Source organism: Parasteatoda tepidariorum, chromosome 6 (genome assembly GCF_982258835.1).
Source record: "Parasteatoda tepidariorum strain Cologne lab strain chromosome 6, Ptep-v5.0, whole genome shotgun sequence".
Classification (NCBI taxonomy): Eukaryota; Metazoa; Arthropoda; class Arachnida; order Araneae; family Theridiidae; genus Parasteatoda; species Parasteatoda tepidariorum.
In genome coordinates, this window is record NC_141760.1 from 51,344,077 (window position 1) to 51,367,362 (window position 23,286).

General features: G+C 33.2%; 1 protein-coding gene and 1 long non-coding RNA gene across 4 annotated transcripts; one reads left to right on the top strand and one right to left on the bottom strand.

The window, feature by feature from the left end:
* The first annotated feature begins 1,070 nt into the window (after positions 1-1,070).
* Positions 1,071-22,610, top strand: LOC107446962 (mediator of RNA polymerase II transcription subunit 24). Of its 3 annotated transcripts, XM_087165837.1 has the most exons (3): positions 1,071-1,346; positions 10,158-10,306; positions 18,428-22,610. In XM_087165837.1, the coding sequence occupies exon 3, from the start codon at positions 18,434-18,436 to the stop codon at positions 21,533-21,535; it is 3,102 nt and encodes a 1,033-aa protein (XP_087021963.1). In that variant the 5' UTR covers positions 1,071-1,346; positions 10,158-10,306; positions 18,428-18,433; the 3' UTR covers positions 21,536-22,610. The 3 variants fall into 3 exon arrangements, with proteins under 3 accessions (XP_087021963.1, XP_015917248.1, XP_015917254.1); XM_016061762.5 differs by lacking the exon at positions 1,071-1,346 and having other exon boundaries at positions 10,221-10,394; XM_016061768.4 differs by lacking the exon at positions 1,071-1,346 and having other exon boundaries at positions 10,239-10,325.
* LOC147808026 (uncharacterized) lies at positions 10,229-15,517 on the bottom strand. The gene is made up of 3 exons (XR_015434640.1): positions 13,670-15,517; positions 12,704-12,837; positions 10,229-10,933 (listed from the first exon to the last, which is right to left on the bottom strand). It is a non-coding gene; the product is annotated as an uncharacterized LOC147808026 (long non-coding RNA).
* Positions 22,611-23,286: the final 676 nt, after the last annotated feature.

A 23,286-nucleotide genomic window follows, 5' to 3' on the forward strand; every position in this document is an offset into this window, starting at 1 on the left:
GATTTTTCTCCCTGGTTATTCCGTAGGAGCATCATAATTACTTATGTCTGTGCGTGCAACCGGTTGAGCAATTGCGCATGCGCTAGATGTGCTTGACTAGAATTTAATTCTCCCCAAAGAATTTTTGAAAAGTAACCCTGCTGAAGAAATTGCGCGGATGTATACATAGTTTGTTGCTTACAGGTGTAAGCAAGTGTAGCTATGTTGACTGTTGTAATTTTGAGCTCTTCATTTATGATTCTGTAAATAAAGTAAGTTAATCGTTTTGAATAATTTTTTTCAGTTTATAATATTGTATCTATGTATTTTAAACGTTTACCACATTTTATAATTCTAATTATCTGTGTTAAAGTTGTTAATGATTTCCACGTTACTGAGTTAGGCTTAGTAACATACTTGTTCTCCGATTTAATCTTTGATATAATAAGAAATGTCTGTTAATAAAAAGAGTATTATTTTAAAGATACGATAGTTTATTATTTTGTATGTGTTTTGTTTGTATTTTGTTTATTATTTTGTTTGGCTCAGTGGGGCTTTAGTGAGGGAACTTGTTTATTATTTTGATATCAAGTCTTTCCTTCTATTGCCCCTTCTAAGCCGCATCGTTTGATTTCCACAAACAACTTGGAGTTTTTGGGAATCTAATAATGTAGATGTATTAGTAAGTATAATTATATGTATTAGTAGCCTAAGGGAAAGCCATAGGATTCAAATCTACCTCAGCACTTCCTAAAGAGTGTACCCGAGGAAAGTATGCGTCCTTGAAACTTCCTCAGTTCTTCCTTAGGAGACTGCCCGGGGAAAGTCATCGGAAAGTATGAGACCTTGAAACTTCCTCATCATTTTTCCTCGGCTCCTCCTATGGAGTGACTTTCGGGAAGCCCGCCGGAGGAACTGAGGAATTGAAAGGTGCGGACATTTTGCATTACTGAGGAGCTCCGCGGGAGGAATTCGGGAAAAGTCGGGAGCTCCGAGGGAGGTTGAGCGATTCCTCCGTGGGAGCTACTACGGAAGAATTTTTGCTATATGGGATAAAGAAACAGAATATTCTACAATTGTAGGTAAAAATTATTGTGAAATTGTTCTTCAAATGGACGCGTTTTGCTTCAGAAAGATTTACCAATGCTCTGGGTCGTTTTTTTCAGCCTTTTCATTAATTTTGCTTCTTTATTGCTGCTGAAAAAAAAACGTCGTACTCTATCAATGATTCTGACAGAACTAAATGAACACTTAATAAATAAAGCCTGAAAATATCTTCCCCGCTAGAGCAAGCGTTTGCCATCGCTGATTGTTGCGATCATATGCAGCGAAAATGGTGCGTCCGTCAAGCTTCAAAGCTTTGCATTGTGGTGCGCAAGAGCAATAACATAACAAGCATTTATATTTAGTTTTATGAAAAATAAAAACAACGTTGCTAAGACAACTCAATAATAATAATTACTATATTGACGTTCCAGACATTGGGATGTAAAAGTATTAATGGATTTATATATTTTATATTAACTTGTAAATAACTGTGTATATTAAATGTTGTGATGTCTCCAATTTACTTCGTTTTTATTTATCCAAAATCGCACATAGTAGGAAGATAAAAAACCTTCCCTTACAACTGGTGACCCGGACGTGATTTGATCACGCAAGTAACGCCCACTTCGCAATCTCTCAACGGTCTCCAAATTGTTGCAATCTTTCAAAAACTATTCTGAGATGTTGCTGCTCAGTCTCGTCTCAAAGATACACACAACGTCGGCCAGCACACACTCGACTGCTAAAGGCAACAGAGGAGCAACCACTACTGTGAAGTTAATACACCTCTCACATTCATTCAGCACTCAAAACTCCGGTGACTCTCTCTCCCGGTCTTTCACAAAAGTACATCAACTAGTGAGATCTGTTCATCGAATTATATCCCTGATAAAATTCTGGTGGGGGAGTACTGTGGCGTAACTACCACTACAAAAGTTTAACATCATTCACTAGTATATAAAGCATGCTAACTTGATTCAATCACGGGGTACCTTTTGATAGATGACGGTTGGCATGGTCAATAACTCCACCCCCACATTGGTGACCTCAGGACGTGATTAGTTTAACAGTGCGAAGATTTTATTTGGATAAAAGGAAGATTTGTGCATTACCATTATTTTATAATTATCTTTATATTAAACATGGAGGAAAGCACAAACGATAATTTAAATTCATCAACTCAAGATAATGTGAATTTAGAAGTAAACAAAGTGGCAGTTAAACCACCAATTTTTTGGCGACATAAACCTAAGTTATGGTTCTTACAACTTGAAGCACAGTTTGCTAACGGCAATATTACTCGTGATTTAACTAAGTATAACATTGTCGTCGCCTCATTGGACGAAAATGTCTTAGATTTCGTAGAGGATATTTTGTTAAACCCGCCAATGAATGGAAAATACGACGCCTTAAAAAATGCATTGTTAAGTAGATTGACAGATTCTGAAGAAGCCAGGTTAAAAAAGGTGTTGACTACACTTAATCTTGGCGATAAGCGTCCATCTGACTTGTTGCGACAAATGGAAGGTTGGCATGATCGATGACTCCGCCCCCCTCATTGGTGACCTTCGAACGTGATTTGATCACGCAAGTAACGCCCACTTCGCAATCTCTCAGCGGTTACGCCTACTTCGATGGATAGTCCACATTGTACGGTTGACTTGCTAATTTGTGAAAGCAACATTCACTCTCCTGCGCTGTTGCTGCTCAGTCTCGTCTCAAAGATACACACAACGTCGGCCAGCACACACATTAGACTGCTAAAGGCAACAGAGGAGCAACCACTACTGTGAAGTTAATACACCTCTCACATTCATTCAGCACTCAAAACTCCGGTGACTCTCTCTCCCGGTCTTTCACAAAAGTACATCAACTAGTGAGATCTGTTCATCGAAATTTATTTGGCCATCAATAAACAAAGACATTCGTGATTGGACCAAAAGTTGTTTGAAATGCCAGAAATCCAAAATTTCTAAACATAATCATTCTCCATTACAAGAATATCCTATAGTTGGTCAACGATTTCAAGACATTAATCTAGACCTGATTGGACCTTTGCCATCATCAGAAGGATTTCGTTATTGCCTTACGATAATTGATCGCTACACGAGATGGGCAGAAGCCATTCCTTTACCTGATATTCGAGCAGAGACAGTTTCTGATGCTTATGTGGCGACACTAACTTTGAACTTTTGTGATCTGGCAACTAAACAAAAAGATTCAGTTTAGTTTTCTGTCACAAAGAGATCGAGTTTAGCTTTTGTGTTCCACTCGAGATAACGTCAGCGATCTTTGTCTATAGTTGTGTTCTAATATTTTCACGAATGTTATTTTACTTGTTAAATGTTACTGTTAAGTTTTACTGTTAAGTTTTACTGTTAAGTTTTACTGTTAAGTTTTACTGTTAAGTTTAGTTGTTAAGTTTTACTGTTCTTATTTCATTTACTTAAAGCATTAGTTTCAATTACATAGACTTATATATATCTGCTAAACTGGTGACAACGGACGTGATGGATGGCGAAAATGGAAACAGTTCTAAAACGGAGCCAGCAATGCCAGAACTTTCGCGTGTAGCTGTTAAAGTTCCCCAATTTTGGAAAGAAAATCCTGCAATATGGTTTTCACAGGTGGAAGCTCAGTTTATCACTGCGGGAATTACTCAAGATAGCACAAAATATCATACGATCGTCGCTTCAATCGAGACGGACATTTTATCGCAGGTCAGTGACATTATCACTTCACCTCCAGTTACAAACATGTATGATACTTTAAAGCAAAGATTAATTGAAATATTCAGTATTTCTGAAGAACATCGTTTGAAAAAACTCTTGCAAGATATCGCATTAGGTGATAGACGACCATCAGCATTGCTGCGACAAATGCAAGATTTGGCTGGTGATCGTGTTGGCGACGCATTGCTAAAATCATTATGGCTTCAAAGACTTCCCACACAAGTGCAAGCTATTTTAAGTACTTCACCAGATCCTCTTAATAAATTAGCTATAATGGCGGATAAGATTGCTGATGTTACTTTTTCAAATGAAATATTCTCTGCTAGTTCAGAAACGAAACAAAAAGTGCCAAACGATGGCGATAATTCAAATACTATCGAATCGCTGCAAGCTCAAGTGTGTGAATTAAATAAAAAACTTGATATAGTGTTGCGTTTCCGAGGTCGAAGCCCTGGTAAAAATATGAATAAACACCGTAATCGATCCACAAGCAAAAATAGACTTTGCTGGTACCATTACCGTTTTCGTGAAAGAGCTAACAAATGTATCCAACCATGCAGTTTCAAGCAGGAAAACTAGACGGCCATGCGTTACTGGCGGCGAACGCCAACGGCCATGCAAATTGTCGCCTTATAGTTATTGATAGGACATTAGGTCTTAAATTATTAGTAGACACTGGCGCAGATATTTCTGTTTTGCCACCTTCTCAGAATGAACGCAATAAGACTCCGTCCATCTTGAAACTCGTTGCTGCTAATGGTTCTCAAATTCCGATTTATGGAACACGAAAATTGGATCTTGATATTGGACTGCGTCGCATCTTTCCCTGGACGTTTACTATTGCTGATGTATCACGACCCATTCTTGGAGCTGATTTTTTATCACATTATGACATTTTAGTGGATCTAAAATCCAAGTCGTTAATTGATAAGCTAACTAATGTTACATTTCGCGGAAAAATTTCTTATGAATCAACGCCTAAAATAACTGTGTTGAAAACGTCTGCGGAATTTCATTCTTTAATTAGTGAATACCAAGACATTTTCGAGGAGAGAAAACCAGAAAAAAGGACTATACCTCACAATATCAGTCATGTCATCGAAACAAAGGGTCGACCAGTGGTTTCAAAAGCGAGAAGACTATCTGTTGATAAAATGGAAGCGGCAAAAGCAGAATTTAATTACTTAGTACACCAAGGAATATGTAGCCCATCCAAAAGTTGCTGGTCAAGCCCATTGCACATGGTTGAAAAATCGGATGGTTCTTGGCGACCATGTGGAGACTACCGTGCGTTAAATGCCAATACACTTCCTGACAAGTATCCCATTCGTCATTTACACGATTTTTCTACAAATTTACATGGAAAAACTGTCTTCACAACGCTTGATCTTCGCCGAGCTTATCATCAAGTGCCCATGCGCAAGGAAGACATCAACAAAACTGCCATCATCACCCCATTTGGACTTTTTGAATTTAATTTCATGACTTTTGGGTTGAGAAATGCTGCACAGACGATGCAGCGTTTTGTTGACCAGGTTCTACAAGGGTTAAACTTCTGTTATGTCTACATTGACGATATTTTGATTGCCTCGTCTACAATCCAAGAACATCTCCTTCATGTTAAGGAAGTTTGCAAACGTTTGAGACTATATGGACTCAGCGTTAACCTCTCAAAATGCACCTTTGCTGCTGAAAAGGTCAAATTCTTAGGTCATCTGGTTGATGAACATGGTATTATGCCATTACCAGACAAAGTTGAAGCGATTTCCACTTATCCTAAGCCAACAACAGTAAGCGAACTCAGACGATTTTTAGGAATTCTAAATTTCTATCGTAAATTCTTGCCGCATGCTGCTCAAAAGCAATTACCATTAAATCAAATGCTTGGCCGTTGTAAGAAAAATGACAAAACTCCTCTTTCTTGGACAACTGAAGCTGAAAACTCATTCCAATCTTGTAGAGCAGAATTAAAAGAAATTTCTTATTTGGCTCATCCGAATTCATCTGCAGTGCTGGCTTTGATGACAGATGCTTCAGATACTGCTGTTGGTGCTTGTGTTCATCAGAAAAGTCATCAAGATGCAGAGTGGCAGCCTTTAGGTTTCTTTTCTCGTAAATTGAGTGCTGCGGAGAAAAAGTATAGTGCCTATGATCGTGAACTCCTTGCAATTTTTACATCCATAAAATACTTTCGTTACATGTTGGAAGGAACTAATTTTATAGTGTTCACTGATCATAAACCTTTAACGCATGCATTAACCCAAAAATATGACAAGCTTTCACCACGGCAAATTCATCAACTAAATTTCATCAGCGAATTCACCAATGACATCCGGCACATCAGCGGCTTAAACAACACAGTTGCTGATGCCTTTTCCAGAATTCAACAGATTGCAGTTCTAATGGACTTAAATTATGCTGATATTGCTCAAGAACAAATAAATGATCCAGAATTAGAAGCCTTACTTAACAGTGAAACTGGTCTGCAGTTGAAAAAGATTAGCATTTCTGATCCGAATACTTTCCTATATTGTGATACCTCTACTGGGATGATCCGGCCATATATTCCAAAATCACATCGCACTGCAGTTTTCCATTGCTTGCACGATCTGGCTCACCCTGGAATAAAAGCAACCGTCAAACTTATAAGTGAGAGATTCATTTGGCCAAACATTAAAGAAGATGTCTCCCTCTTGACAAAGAGTTGTGTATCATGCCAACGTTCCAAGATCACGAGACATGTGCATTCTCCTCTCTCTAGATTTACGGTTCCCAACAAGCGATTCAATCATGTAAATATTGATTTGGTAGGTCCTCTGCCGTCTTCGCAAGGATTTACATATTGTTTAACTTGCATAGACAGATTTACTCGTTGGCCTGAAGCAATACCATTAACAGATATAAAAGCTGAAACTGTTGCTCAGGGATTTTACAGTGGATGGATCGCACGTTTTGGAGTACCTCAAAGAGTGACAACCGATAGAGGAACCCAATTTACTAGTGAACTTTTTAAATGCTTTGCAAATACATTTGGCATACACCTGTCACGGACTACATCATATCATCCACAGGCTAATGGCCTGATTGAAAGATGGCACAGTGTTCTTAAAGCATCAATTATGTGTCACACATCAGTAAATTGGACTCTTGCCCTACCTTTAGTTCTGTGGGGGCGGAGTTAATCGACCATGCCAACCTTCATCTATCAAAAGGTACCTCGTGATAGAATCAAGTTAGCATGCTTTATATACTACTGAATGATGTTTTAACTTTTTGTAGTGGTAGTTACGCCACAGTACTCCCCCACCAGAATTTTATCTGGGATATAATTCGATGAACAGATCTCACTAGTTGATGTACTTGTGAAAGACCGGGAGAGAGTCACCGGATTTTTTGAGTGCTGAATGTGAGAGGTGTATTAACATCACAGTCGATGTCGCTCCTGTGTTGCCATTAGCAGTCGAGAGTATGCAGGCGTTGAGAGTGTAGGCGATGTGTGAATGTTCGAGACGAGACTGAGAAGCAACAGCGCAGGAGGTGAATGATGCTTTCACAAATAGCAAGTCAACCGTTCAATGTGGACTATCCATCGAAGTAGGCGTAACCGTTGAGAGATTGCAAAGTGGGCGTTACTTGCGTGATCAGATCACGTCCGGGTCACCAATCTGTGGTGATTAGATTAAATAATATTAAATAAATTGATTCAATAAAATTAATAATCACAACAGTTTAATAATAATTAAAAAAAAAAGAAATCATATTAAGTTACAATGTAAAAGACTGACAAGATTAACGACAGCAGCATTTTAAGAGAGGTGAATGTTCACCGGCTAGCAAGCCCGAATGAATGTTTATATTCAGCTGTTGCCAGATTCTGGAAACTAAAGTTTGAGCACAAGAGATGTTGCCATCACATAAAAAGGTTGAGGGAAATGTTTTGCACTGCCATCTGGCGAGCAGAGTTCATCGCCATCTGGTGAGAAGGTGGTTCACCACAGTCTAATCACCACAGTTCTACTGGGACTGAGAACTGTTTTTCGAGAAGACCTACAATCTTCCACGGCAGAAATGGTCTATGGAGAAAATCTTCATCTTCCAGGTCAATTTTTTTCTGATGAAGAATTGGATGTGACAGAACCTGATTTTATCAAGAAATTAAAGAAACACGTTCAACAGTTAAAACCAAAGCAAACAGCTTACCATTCTTCTCCATCTACATTCGTTTTCCGAGACCTAGATACATGTTCTCATGTCTTTTTACGTGTTGATGCTATGAGACCTTCATTAGCAACGCCTTATACAGGTCCTTATAAAGTAATTTCTCGAAATGACAAAAATTTCACAATTCTTTTAAATAATAAAAGGAGTACTGTAAGCATCGACAGACTTAAACCTGCTCATCTACTACCTGATCAAGATACTTCCAATCCTCTATCAACACAACCAGAACCTACACCTAAAGAAACATCTCAGCCCCAAAAGCAAATTGTAAAAGAAACTCCTCCAGATCAGAACATTCCAATTTGAACTCGCTCTGGAAGACGAGTTCACTTCCCTGCCAAATATGCACAGTTTTCTACATAAAATTTTGTCTAAAATTTTTTTGCAGGAAGGGGGATGGTGTGGCGACACTAACTTTGAACTTTTGTGATCTGGCAACTAAACAAAAAGATTCAGTTTAGTTTTCTGTCACAAAGAGATCGAGTTTAGCTTTTGTGTTCCACTCGAGATAACGTCAGCGATCTTTGTCTATAGTTGTGTTCTAATATTTTCACGAATGTTATTTTACTTGTTAAATGTTATATTAAAGTTGTTAAGTTTTACTGTTCTTATTTCATTTACTTAAAGCATTAGTTTCAATTACATAGACTTATATATATCTGCTAAACTTTATTAAAAAATTGGATCGCTCGCTACGGTATTCCAAGCGTAATTACAACTGATCAGGGTGCGCAATTTGAGTCTCAATTGTTCCAAGAACTTTCGAAATTACTTGGTTTTAAAAGAAATAGAACTACTGCATATCACCCACAAGCTAATGGCTGTGTAGAACGTTGGCATCGTACTTTGAAAGCAAGCATAATGTGTCATGAAAATCCGAGCTGGACAAAGTCATTTCCGATTATTCTACTTGGTTTACGCACAACCTTGCGAGATGACTGTCAAGCCACCCCAGCAGAACTCTTGTATGGTGAAAATATAAACCTACCATATGACTTTTTTGAAAATTCAAACATTGAAGCGCAATCAGAATTCATTCAGAATTTAAAAAGCACCATGGAAAAATTAAAACCCGTCCCATTTCGTCATCACTCGAAGCAGAAACCATTTATATTCAAAGATTTAAAAACTTGCTCACACGTGTTTGTCCGTACTGACAGTGTTCGTCATAGTTTGCAACAACCATATCATGGACCATATAAAGTTTTAAAGAGAACCGATAAAATTTTCACTGTTAAAATGAAGCAAAAAGAAGTTAATGTATCTATAGATAGAATAAAGCCCTATTTTTCGGACAATTCTACAGAATCTGAAAAGACTTCAGAAACACCTTTACTGGTTGAAAAGAATTTTGGGCCTATTTCATCGTCTACAATTTCTAAAGCTGCTACAAAGCAAGGCAATGGAAACAAAAGAGTGAAGCTTGTTATTCCACCCCAAGTGACTAGATCTGGACGTACAGTGCGCATTCCAGCACGTTACACATGAGGTTCTTCATCGTTCGAGTACCTCACTAGGAGGGGAGTGCTGTGGTGCGCAAGAGCAATAACATAACAAGCATTTATATTTAGTTTTATGAAAAATAAAAACAACGTTGCTAAGACAACTCAATAATAATAATTACTATATTGACGTTCCAGACATTGGGATGTAAAAGTATTAATGGATTTATATATTTTATATTAACTTGTAAATAACTGTGTATATTAAATGTTGTGATGTCTCCAATTTACTTCGTTTTTATTTATCCAAAATCGCACATTGGCGATCGCAACACTCGAATACGCCATCTGGGGAGAGACCGGTTTCATGCCTTTAGCCCTTCTCCCTTCCCTCTCCTCCTCTTTTCAGTTGTATAGGAATGTACTACGATATTTTCCCTTTTCTTAATATTTTTCCTCTTTATTTAATAAAAATATTTTTTTAAAATTCCATGATACTTTTCTTTAGAACTATGTTTAATGTAGTTTTCAGTTCCATATAGTTTTTCAAGTTAAAAGATGTTAATCTATATGAAAATCAAGAGAGAAACTAACGTACCTCCTTCCTCTATGACTTTCCACACGCTAATGGGGAAAGCATGTGAAGTGTTGCCATAGGAAAAGTGTTCTGCTCTACGCCACCTGCAGCCTATTTCGATCGCCAATAGTAGGAAGATAAAAAAACCTTTCCTTACAGCATCTCTCGATGGAAGCTAAAACCTTAAGTTAGTTATAATGATAGCGATTGTGATATATAATCAATACCAATCAAACAAAGTCAGCATCAAAGGAACTTGTTGGAGTTAAATTAACAAATTTTACATAAAAATGACAAAATAAAATAAGGTCCAATAAATAAACCTAAGTATTCTTTTTTTTTAAAATTTTGGCTCATAACTGCTCTTTTACTTGTCTAACATCCTGTTACGTTATAGTAAGTCAATTATTACTGCTGAGTTTTCTATTGTTTTTGGTTTCATTATTTAAAATAACTTAAAAAACTGTATACTACGTCAAAAGTATGATGCTTTTTGTTTATTATCGTAGTGAATTTAACAATAAAAGTCATAATTACATTTATTGTCGATTTATTTATTAGTAGTTTAGTAATAATTGTAAGACCCAACTTTGAAAGGAATAGTGAAAACTTGTTATTTAATTGCCAATTAACCGTTAACGTTTAAGTGTGGTAATAATACAATGCATGTTTTAAAATATATTTAGTTTAAACTCATATTGCAGGAGTATGATATATATATTAATGAACAATTTCATGGTAAGGCCAACATATTAACCTAAATTTTAAAATTTATATTTGTGAGCAAACAATGTATTATATCGAAAGTAACAATCTGAAGATTTCGAAATGGTTACTTTTAACTAATTAATGTTAGTTTTGAACTTGAAAGTAATGAACATTTTTACCATAAATTAATAATTAATTATTTTTGCGTCCAATATTTACACCCAACACTATTTGGTCAAATAAGTACGGACAATTTACCTTGTATAACTACTTTAAAATCTTCCTTTGAACTTGATAGCCTCATCAAAAAATACAATACCGTATTTGATGATATTGAATATACGCCAAACCAAACTCAAACTCACGATACCACTCATGTTATTGAGACTAAAGGACCTCCTGTGGCAGCTAAGGCTAGACGATTATCTGCTGACAAGCTAGAAGCAGCTAAAGCTGAATTTTCTGTTTTGGTCCCGAAAGGGATTTGCAGCCCTTCTAATAGTTGTTGGAGATTAATGATATGATCAGGAATAAATGGGCGGAGTTATTCGTCCATTTATTCCTGAAAAATTTCGTATCCAAGTATTTGACGCCATGCATAACCTTGCTCATCCTGGTGTTAAAACTACTGTGAAGCTAATTACTGATCGTTTTATTTGGCCAAACATGAAAAGAGAAATCGCAAAACTAGCCAAATCATGCATAGCATGTCAAAAAGCAAAGATTTCTCGCCATGTTCACTCGCCGCTGCAAGAATTTATTGTTCCAAGCAAAAGATTTAGCCATATAAACATTGATTTAGTTGGACCTATGCCTTCTTCACAAGGGTTTTCATATTGTCTCACATGTATCGATAGGTACACGAGATGGACTGAGGCAATACCGTTGACAAATATGCAAGCCGAGACAGTTGCTCAATCTCTTTACACTCATTGGTTTGCTAGATATGGGATTCCTGAAGGTATAACAACTGATCGAGGATCTCAGTTCAGAAGTGAACTGTTTCGTACTTTAGCAAAAAACTTTGGTATACGTCTTTCATATACAACGTCATATCATCCTCAAGCGAACAGAATGATAGAAAGGTGGCATAGGGTTCTTAAGCAATCCATTATGTGTCATACCTCAATCCACTGGACTTTTGCTTTACCTGCTGTGTTACTTGGATTGCGCTCTGTGTATAGAGAGGATCTGGGATGTTCTCCAGCTGAGTTGGTTTATGGAGAGAATCTGCGTCTTCCGGGACAATTTTTTACTTCTTCAGAAATAGAGAAGGTCGATAATACATTTTTGCAAAAATTGAATCGTCACCTACAAGATCTTAAGCCAGTTCCGACCTCTTCTCACGACAAAAGACATGTTTTTGTTTTCAAAGACCTGGCTGCTTGCACACACGTTTTCTTACGAGTTGATGCAGTAAAACCAACTCTTCATTCACCCTACACTGGACCATATGAAGTTTACAGTCGTAACGACAAAACTTTCACTATCAGAATCAAAGGTAAAAACTGTGTAGTGTCAATTGATAGAGTAAAACTAGCTCATTTACTCTCAGATAGTTCTGATTTAGCAGAACCACCAGATATTCCTTCCAAATTGGTACAAAATGCTCCTGTTTTACAACCAACTGAAAGTGATCGAATTCCTGCTGCTATAAGAAAGACTCGTTTTGGACGAGTAGTACACTTCCCAAAAAGGCTAACTGAGGAATTTGAACTTTAATTATTTTTTTTTCCAGAAGGGGAGATGGTGTGGCGACCGCCATCTATCGTTAAATACTTTCACTGCGCTGAAACCGTCTACCAGTTGTCGCGTGCAATCATTATCTAGCCACGCGCTTGCTTTTTATAAAGAAAAACATTATCGTTCTTTTTCTTGCCATATTTTTACAGATCTGTTATATTTAATAATAAAACTTGTTAAGTTTGTTTGTTATGTGAATTCGTGTTTATTGATAAGTTAATTCACCTTCTGATCTATACTACCACGAACTACACGAATTTACACGTCCCATGCCAGTGCTTATCTTTTCATTACATGTGCAACCTATTTACATATGGAAATAGGTGGCATATATATTATGATATGTATCACATTTTGCTTTTATTGTAAAAGCAAAATGTAGGGTGACCTGGGGTAATTCCTGATCAAAAAATGCAAACATCTATTTTGTGAAAAAACTATTCAAAATAGAATTTTAATATTTACTGGAAGTTTGAGGCTATATGAGATGAGTGCTATGCCACCTTCTTTTGTTTGAAAATCTAATTAGAATTTAAAAGATTTTAAATTTTTAGTGATCAGGAATTACCCCTGGTCTTGATCATTTCTGGGGTAATTAAGATACAAGCAAGGTTAGACAAACCAGAAATGGTGCAAATCAGAATACAGTCTTGTATACAGTTAAAAATAAATTTTATGACGATAGTTAAAATATATTTTATAGTTGTTCCACTTAAATATGAACTGTTATTTAAGACAATTAGCTATTTTATATACTATTTATAAGAAGAAATGACAATGATCAGGAATTACCCCAGTGATCAATAATTACCCCATCTGTAGGGGGCAATATTTGATATAGTTTCCTATAATCAATTATAATGTTTACAGTAGATGTGAAACAATTAAACAAAAGCTTACACTATTTTTATATAAAAAAAAAAGAAAGTAACTCAAAATATTTATTATTAAGAGAAGGAGGGGGATCTTTGCAGAAATGTGCACATTTTGAAACCCATCTTTGAAATGGAAAATACAGAAAGCAGTTCAAAAGATATTTATTTTGTTAGATTAAACAAAAAACTATTATTAAGTAAATGTAGTTATACTTTAGTAAAGTGTACAAGCATTCTTGTCCATGTCTCAAATTTAAAAAAAAAAAATATTTTTTAAATAAAACTTAGGTGATCATTATTTACCCCAGAAACAGAGTGATCGTGAATTACCCCGGGTCACCCTACTTGTAAAAGAAATGAAATTTGAATAAAACCATCCAAATATTCTTTTAAGCTAATTTAGACTAATGAATTTCACCTCTGTAACTTTATAAAATCTGCTAAACTGTTCTGTATTTAAAGTAAAGTTATTTATAATATGAACTGTGAAACTTATTTGCTTAATTTTTTTTCAAAGTTAATAACTCAATTTTAATTTTTTTTTTTAAAACATCTCGATTCCATTAAAAAAAAATTCCATTTCAGATCATTAAACTGTTTAAATATTATAAATGTTTGAAGTAAGTAAGCACAGAAAAGACATAGCAGTTTTTTTTATACACAAATATTTTATAACTTTTTAACTGTAACTGAAGTTAAGTGTTCTTATTCATTATTTAAAAAAAAAAAAAAAAACCAGGATTGAGAAAGATGTGGTGTGCATTTTAAATTTTCTTTATCTACTTAGACAAAATTGAACCACACTTAAATTTTATTTTAAAATTATTGTGACACAGTAATTTTGAATTTTGCATTTGGCTAATCACTTTATGATACTTTTGAATGCCACAATCTCCCGGTATATTTCTTGGAGAAAAAGGCGTTAGGTTGCAAACATCTTATAAACTATAAAATCTAACGCCAACTTTGCAAAACTTATTAAATAATACTAAAGTTTATTGAAATGAGAAAATTAGAATTCTAAAATAGACATGAAACTACACTCAACAAATTATACATCACTCTTATAAGAACAAAACATAACTTTACTAACTAAAAGCAGAGGTACTCCCCCTTCTTCCAAGGATGGAAATGACACATCCTTTCATTGCCACAGTAGAGGGGAAAATCTGCCCAATTATTGTTTACACTTTAGACTTAAATTATTTGTTTACCTTTAGCTAAAGTCTCAAAAAATATCCATGTGTTCTACAAATTGCTTTTCCATCAATTACAGCTACAAATTTCCACACATATTAAAAATCAAATTTTTTTTTTATAGCCAAGGACTCAAACTTTGAAAAATTGAGAAATGTGCCAAATTTTCAAAATGCAAAGATTGTGCAATAAGATTTTTATTTAAAATTTAAAGGAATAATTTTTTTTTTTTGCAATGTCGACTTATATTTTTCTCCTTTGAGATTTAGGTTAATTATACAGTTAAGTTCCTATTTTAAGTTAGTTTAAGACTTATTATTTCTCACCATCTCTATTTGTTTTAGTTTTTAGAATATATTGCGTAAAATGTAAATATATTTTATTTCATGTAGAATTTTCTAATATCTCTAGATTTAAAATGTTTTAGTTTTTATTTACTAATAACCATTATTCAATTTACCTGGTGTTTCGCTTGGTTTTTAAAAATTTATTTTGAATGTAGACTTATTTCAATAAGCTAAAAAAAAGTTAGTTAAAATGTTATTTGTTTTAGTGTATTGAAATGAATCAGCATAAATCACATTTCATTTGAACTTTCGTTTTTTTACTGTTACAGATTATAATTTTCAATAATTAAATTACAAGCTAACGAGTTCATAATTAAATTGTAAGTGATTTTAAATAATGCTTTTAATTGCTGCTATTTAATATTGTATAGACATTCTAGTCCTTTGAAACTTCAGAACATATCAAGTCCAACGTTTGAATATAAATAATTGACCTTGCTGTGCAGATAAAATTTAGAAATTTTCCATAGTGTTCCAGATAAATATTGACGTTTCTTCTACTGAGCTTATAGAATTTGCTTAAAGTGCTAATTTTATTTAAAAACAGTGATTAAAGAAAAAATTTTTTCTATATGTGTTTGATACATGCAGATCTGTTGTTTTAAATGGTCTTTAATATTTTGAAAGGGAAAAAAAAAAAAAAAAAAAACTGAAGTTTTAAATGTCTGAGTATCAGCATAAAGTAATTTTATTTGCTATTGACTTATTGAGGTGTTATAACCCATGTAACAAAATCTGCTTTGCATTCAAATCTGCACTGATTGGTTGCCATTAGTCATTGGAATTTTCCTTTGAGTGAAAATGAAAATGCTTTGTTACTTACGGCAACCATAATAAAGGCATTTGTTGAATTGAATAAGGTAAACCAATTATATACTTTAGTCATATAATTGAGAAGTCTCTATTTATGTGGTCAGGTTTTGGTGTCACATAATAAATATGTAATGCAGAAAGCATATTGCCAAATCAAATCTTAAGCTTAGTTTTTTTTTGATAATTTAAGCTGATTAATTGATTCTGGATATTTCAGTTTCTTTCAAACACTGCAATATGGTTTTAAAAACTGCTTTTAATGAAATTGAAATCTTCATTTAGTTAGTTTCTGATTCTGCAAATTTTTTTTTGAATTATGATTGACTTCGTTTTTTTTTTCTTAATATTTTCCAAAATTCTTGATTTATTATGCTCCAGGAAAGCTCTAAAATCACCAAAAAATCTGAGATATACTCATAACTTCCACAACTATATTTTTACAAATTTTGGTATTGAAGTAAATTTAAAAAAAAAAAAAAAATTCATTCAAATTCTCATTTAATAGCATTATTTCCAATTTTTTCACCTTCATCTTTAAATATATAATTCTTGTAAATGTAATGTATTCATCTTCTATGTCTTCTCTTTAAACGTATTCATAAAATTAGTAGCAGAATTTATGGAATGTATCTGCAGCACTATCTTCATAAATCAAAATTGGTCTGTAACTTTTTGGCAGTCAGACAGTGTATTATTACTATAAAAATTCAGCTTATATATGTAACTAACATATTTGCAATTATGTAACATGTAATCCGACAAATTATTTGCAATTATGTAACATGTTTTCAATTATTATCATAACAAAATTTACAATTAAAGTCCTTAAACAGCATATAAAAAATTTTGTTGTTTAAATTTAAATTGAATTTTATATAATAATACTAAAAATAATGGAATAAATTCCTAAATAGTTGAGTGTTTCTTAAACTGTGTAATTTAATAACAGAGAAAAAAATTCTTTACTCTTTATTTTTTGTGGTGGTCCAGCTTTTTAAATTTTACTACAAACAAGTTTAGAGATGTTTTAAAAAAATAGTCACAGCAGTACACATTTGTTTGTGTAGTGTTTCAATTTTAAAAATTATAAAAAGAGAACTTCGATGAAAAATAATCTGCAACGTTCATTGGTGTGCCGGTGGATTTCTGCTACCAAGCTCATTGGATTAAATATACTATATTCATCTTCTCTTCTATATTTATCATTTCTCCATAAAACAAACTTTTAAAACTGATAAAAATTATTAATTTATGAATGTTTTAATAAAAAGGGTCATCTCAATGTGCCACTGAGCAAGGAGATATGCATTATACTCCCTTCTATTTTGAAAAATTAAAACTTATTCATTGCCTCTTGCCAGGGTCATCTGTCTGAAAAATTCTGAGTTAACGCTGAAAGTCTTATATTTTAGTTTATTTCTGTCTTTTTTTTTAAAAAATCAAATTTTTTATAGGTTAATAGCACATTCTTTTACACTAAAAATTTATTAGTCTTCAATAATTAAAAAAACCACTAGAATATTATATAGTTTTTGATAAAAAAAAAAAAGTACAAGCATTTTGTTTGTTATATGTGAATGTCTTAATCAACATCTTATTCTTTCTAAGCATTGAATGTTATATCAGTGCCCATACAAAACTTTTCTATTAGCTCTTCAGTTATATTTCCTTATATTCATAACTTTATCGTTTTTTATTTTTTTACCATTTTCCATTTCTTATTAATTTGTTTTTTTTTTCTTCTTTCATAATTTCTAATTTCATCAATTATATTATTTATAATATTTCTATTTTAGTTTTTAAATTGTTTTATTATATTAATTAAATCATATAATGCCATGATCAAAATATTAAAATTTAACATTCTAATTTTTTCATGTATGTATTCATGTGTTAATATTTCTTGATAATGTCTTAAGTTTACGGAACACATTTTGTTGTATAACTACTGAAAATTTTAATGGTTTGAAATAAGGATAATCATGAAAAAGAAGGGAGAACTTTTCCTAAAGAATATACATAGGGGACGAAAGCTAGCTTTGATAGACATAATGCGAACTGGTCCCCCAAGACGTAGTGCAGTTCCTGCGTAAGAAAAAGCACCATTTGGGGGCACAAAAGCAGATGTTTTTAAAACTGGTTTTCTCCCTCTTTTCCTCCAAGTCACTACTGGGGTAAGGGAAGACAGAAGTTTTTTTTATATGTTATAGGTTTGTTCTACATTTTTGCACTTTTTATAAACATGACTGTACTATTAAGTAAGATATTTCTTCCATAATACATTTATATCATCCATGTTGATAAAATCGGCTAACATATTTTGAGATAAAAAGAAAGAATAAAATAGAGATTGGCAGGTGACAGCATAAGTAAGCATGCATGTAGAGTCGCCCAACAACCAATTCACAGGTGGTGTACCTCCTGATTCTCACTTTGCTTCTCACGCTCAGATGCTGGACTTTAGCACTGTTATATCTGAGTATGTTTCTCACCCTATAAGTTCTTCTTCTGGTGTAGCATGCTAAGTGAGGTAAAAGAAAGTAATACATTTCTATGTTCTTTACTTTAACCTTACTTAGCATTTTATTTTTTTTAAACATATTATGTAACCACACAATTATGGTTTTTAAACCTTTTTTTCTGTTTTGATTAAATTAATGTAAAATAAAAATTTATTTATTTTGTGAGTTTATAATATTTTTATTATTATATTTTACAATTTAGTTGAATTATTTTCCTTCAACAGGTCATCATGGATACCAGCAAAACACGGAGTATTAAATCACTTTTGCTACAAGCTTGGAGAGAAAGATGGTCTGATGTGTCATGGGGCATTCGAATCAAAAGTGTTCTTCCACGTGGAGTAAGTGGTGACGTTTATGATTTAGCTGACTGTATTCTTCAACAAGCATTAGTTGGACCAGGACCAAACAATTTATTCATGTCATATCTCATGCATTCTCTTAGCTCTAGAGTTGTTTCATATGGTGCAGTCTTATCTAGTATAGGTAGATACCAAAGTTTTTACAAGCCATATTGCATTTTGAGTTTACTCGATTTGCTAAGAACATTTCAATCAAGAATAGGCTGTCATGGCAATGAAGAAGAATGCATTGCTTTATGTAAAGCTGTAGTTAGTGTTACACATTGGTTGTATTCATGTGTTTATCATTCCATAACTAAATTAACTGAATTGAAACAAAGTCCAGAACATATTTCAATTATGGAAAAATCTTATGAAGCTCTTTTTTATTTTAGTAATTCCACTTTTATTAAATCTTTGCTTTATGTTGGAAAGTTTGAAGATCAAGCCATGTATACCCAAATGCTTCAAAAACATAAAGAACTTGAAGAAAAGTTAGCAATAGTTCCAAGTGCAACAAATGTTTCAAAAGAAATAATTGAAGGTGCATTGAGTCTAGTTAGCTCAGTTGATAATTTACCAGTTGTTCCATCAGAAAATGTTTCAAAAAACAAACTTCAAACCTTAGCTAGCACTTTAAACATAATGGTTGGAATCGATGCTATTTTAAATCCTGCTAGTGATGCATCAGCATTTGTGAGTCAATTGCTTTTAGTGAAAAAGCTGCAAAATTTTAAACTATCGCAAGTTTATTGCGAACTTATCCGTGCTTGTTTGATTGGTATAGCCAGTAGCACAGGTTCATTTGAAGATGATTTAAAATGGTTTGCATTTACATTTTTGAAACTACCAAACATTATTTCTAACATCCAGTCCCTTCAAACTGAAAGTGAAGAAGACTCCTTTGAGAAAAGTCTAGATATGTTACTACATTATTCACCTTTGTTGGATCTCACTGATTTAAAGAGCAATTGTGATACTTTACAATATGTAGCACAGGAGTTTTGCAAAGCAAAAATAATGACAGAAAGTCAGGGAATGAGTTTCCTTGGTCGAAGACAAAATGATTCTTTTAAAGCTGCAAATCTCAAAGGTCAGAATATTGGAGGAGTGAAACCTCCAACACCTAAACCGAGTCCTCAGTGGGGCCAGGCAAATATACCACTCACTTTACGAGCAGAACATACTCTTAATACGATTTTGAAGTCACTAGATTCTGATTATTCAAAAATTCAAGAAGCTCTCCTTGGTGTTCTCTGTCATATATTGCCTTTAAGAAATTTTAAATTAATTCTTGCTGCGGCTGCTGCTACTGGGAAATTGCATACTTTTATTACTAAATTAATTGGATATAATGATTATAATAAATATGTTGCTTCTGAAAATGCTAAAGCTGCCCAGACCCGTGCTTTAACTTTTGATGTCACCTTTCTCTTATTATTTTATATTTCTCAGTACTATGGTACTGAAATAGTCCTTGGGCATTCTACTAAAAAAGATTCTTTTTTCGTTCAGTGGATATCAGAGAACCTAGCTGAAGGTGGGAAGTTTAAATGTCCGGATCTTGTTTTGTCTCGATGTGACCAACCTACAGTTGACATGTTGTTAGCTCAGTTCTTAAACACAGAGCATGATATGAGCACTCATCAAGTAAAATGGCATGAAGTTTGCCTTAATGCTCCAGCTGCTGCTAGAGAGATACTTATTGCTTGGGAGCATGGAGCATTATCCACAGAAAAAGTTAAAATGGTTTTAGATCACATTAAAAGTCAAATATGCTGTCTTCCTGTTTGTATTTCAGCTTGGCTTTGCAACTACATCAATGTTCTTCATCATGAGGAACGTCTGAAACCCATGAATATGCTTCAGCATTTCATTGCTCCTCCAGCAGTGGAGTCTGTTACTTCACCTTCTGAGTCCCCATCTGCTAGTGGTAGGCAAACACCTCAACTGCCAGGCAATGAGCAAAGTAATGCATTTTATTCTGGACGTTGTAGCCTGATGATTGGTATTATAAAAATAATGATGTGGGATCTGCATCCTCCCTTACAGCTAAAATCTAAAATTGCACCTCTCATCCCTCACGGTTTGACGGTTAAAGAACCTTTAGGCAAAATTTTAGATGAAGTTTTTAATGATGTGCACTATCGTGGATGGCTTGACATAAAATCTATTCATTATTTTGACACATTACTTTGTGTTGGTGGAGCACGTTGGCTATGTGATGCTCTTGTTCGTCGTGTACTGGGCTATCAATTTCTTCAAGACATCAATAGAGCTGTTGACATGATAATTGGTATATTTTATTTAGATATTGAACAATGTGCTCTTGCTTTGTTATTGCATGTTCTTCCCTTTTATCTTTATAGTGAAGCTCATCAAGAACAGTTAGCAGAGCCCTACGGTAGTGCCCTGTCACGTTTAACTGTTATTACAACATATGCAGCATTGCAATCACGCCAGTGCTCTTCAGGAAATCGTGTGAAAACTGGTTGTAAAAGAAGCCATCGTGAAGTTGACATTGATGACACACGAGATCACACAGAGCACAGTAGGCCCACAAAAATACATAGAAGTAATGCTGAATTGCTAGAGGATACACCATTTGAGCTACAAAATCTTAGTGATGAGCATATGCGCAATGCAGTAGCTAATCCTATCAATAAAGCAATCGCTGATTTGATGCGTACCCTACTAGTGATTGCTTCAGACGCAACAATCAGTGCTAGGTCTTATTTTCCTATTCGATTTTTGGAACAAGTTGTTCTATGTGCTAAAGATCAAGCTTCTTCAATTTTACAGTTTATGCCTTTAGGGCTTGTTGGATTGCTTCTGAAAAAATACCCTGAAGAATTTAGCCATGAGTTAATTTTGGCAGTCAGTAGCATGCAGAGCCCAAGAGCTCGTAAAGTAGCGGCATTGAGTTTGTGTCAACTTACCATTGCTCAAAATAGACTCACCACTAAAAATCAGTGCTGGTTAGGTTTTTAATTTGTTAGCTAAAAAACCAACTGTTCTATTTTGATAAAGGTTATAGTACACTTTTTATTTTTGACATTTTTTAAAGATATATTACTGTAACACGGTAACTTAAATTGTGTGAACTTATTAGATGTAATATAAAATGGACACTTGATTTTGTAAAGTAGCATTGTTGATGCTTCTTAAAAACAGTGAATGTTTTTTCTTCCTTAAATTATTTTAAGATAATTTTAGAAAATTTAAAGATAGTTTTTGAGTATTTTATAATTAATAAATGCAAAATTATGTTTAAATTTTGTTGAAAATTAATAAAGATCTCTTTTTTTTTTCAGTAGTAATTTTATATTGTACAATCAAATTTATTATACGGTATTAAGTGTTATAAAAATTCAAAGAGTTAGAAGTATTTTTCTAAAAATTTTAAAAAGTTCGTAAATAATAAGAATTTTTGCAAAATTGTCTTTTTTTATTTCCATTTTGTTTTATTGGACACAAAGTAGTTCATAGTTTTTATTAAACATACTTTTTAAGTTTTTATAAAGTTGAAAATTCTAAAATATTTCTATGAATATACATGTTATGCTTGCTAGAGCAATTGCAAATACTTAAAAACGTCTTGTATAAAATTACTGAACAAATATGTTGGGAAAGAATGCCAAAAACTGAAAGTGGCCAACAACACCACATAATGTATTTTAAAGATTTATTTATTATTATATTGATCATTAAGTTACATATATGAATATGAATTGGATTTATAACTTATTATTTCATATTGTGCACAGTAGTTCTTTTCTAAATCTCTTATTATTTTGATAAGTCTCTGTAATGAATAAGCAAATGGTAGGATTGAATCTTTATATTATTGTATTTAATGAACTGACTCTTAATACCAACAATGATTTATTTTTATCATTTTATTGTAAATTTGTATAACTGAAAGATATACATTCTGTTGTTAACCAAAAGTTTTTCTATGTGTTCGTTAATGTATTCGCTTTTCAAAACTGATTAAGGAATTTCATTGCTTTATTTATTTATATTTTTCCTTGATATGCTTTAAATAAATTTGAAATAAATCATAGATCCTTCTTTGTATTACAAAAAGTTATCACAGCTCCTTATCCCTAGATGAATCCTCATTTAAATCTCGATTTTATCATCCTTATTTATTTTCATCGCAAATCTAAATTATTTTTTAATGGTTATTTTGGTATTGATCTTATTGCTACACATTATTATGTGGTTCTGAAAGTCCCAATTTTTTAATGCATTATTATTATGACATTCGAATCATGCAATAAATGATCTTTTTAAAGTTCATCAATCGCTTTTCGACAATTTTTCACTTGGGGATTAAAATAATTACTTTTTAGTGCGCATTAATTGTGTCAATTATATTGCAAAAACAAATGTCTTTTTTTAATTTTTTTTTATGGTTTTTCAGTAGTTATTGCTATGTTTTTCCATATGGTTTTGAAGATCATGATATTTAAATACAATATTAATGCAACTCACAAAATTCGAAAAGTGGAAAAATGCATTCATTTTTAACTGTTTATTATTTGTAGTTTGTTTACAAATTCCTTTTAGCTTTATTTAAAAATATTAAGACTCTTATAATTTACTTAACATACATGTCTAACATTAAGTACTGAGTTTTGATCTTAATTTGCATTACAATGGTTTTGTTTGAATTTTTATTATTTTAAACCCTATATACTTTCTTTAATTAAAATATTTGATTTCTATTTATTTTA

Excerpts from the sequence above, each read along its gene's own strand:
- LOC107446962 (XM_087165837.1), top strand. The coding sequence starts at position 18,434 with ATGGATACCAGCAAAACACGGAGTATTAAATCACTTTTGCTACAAGCT.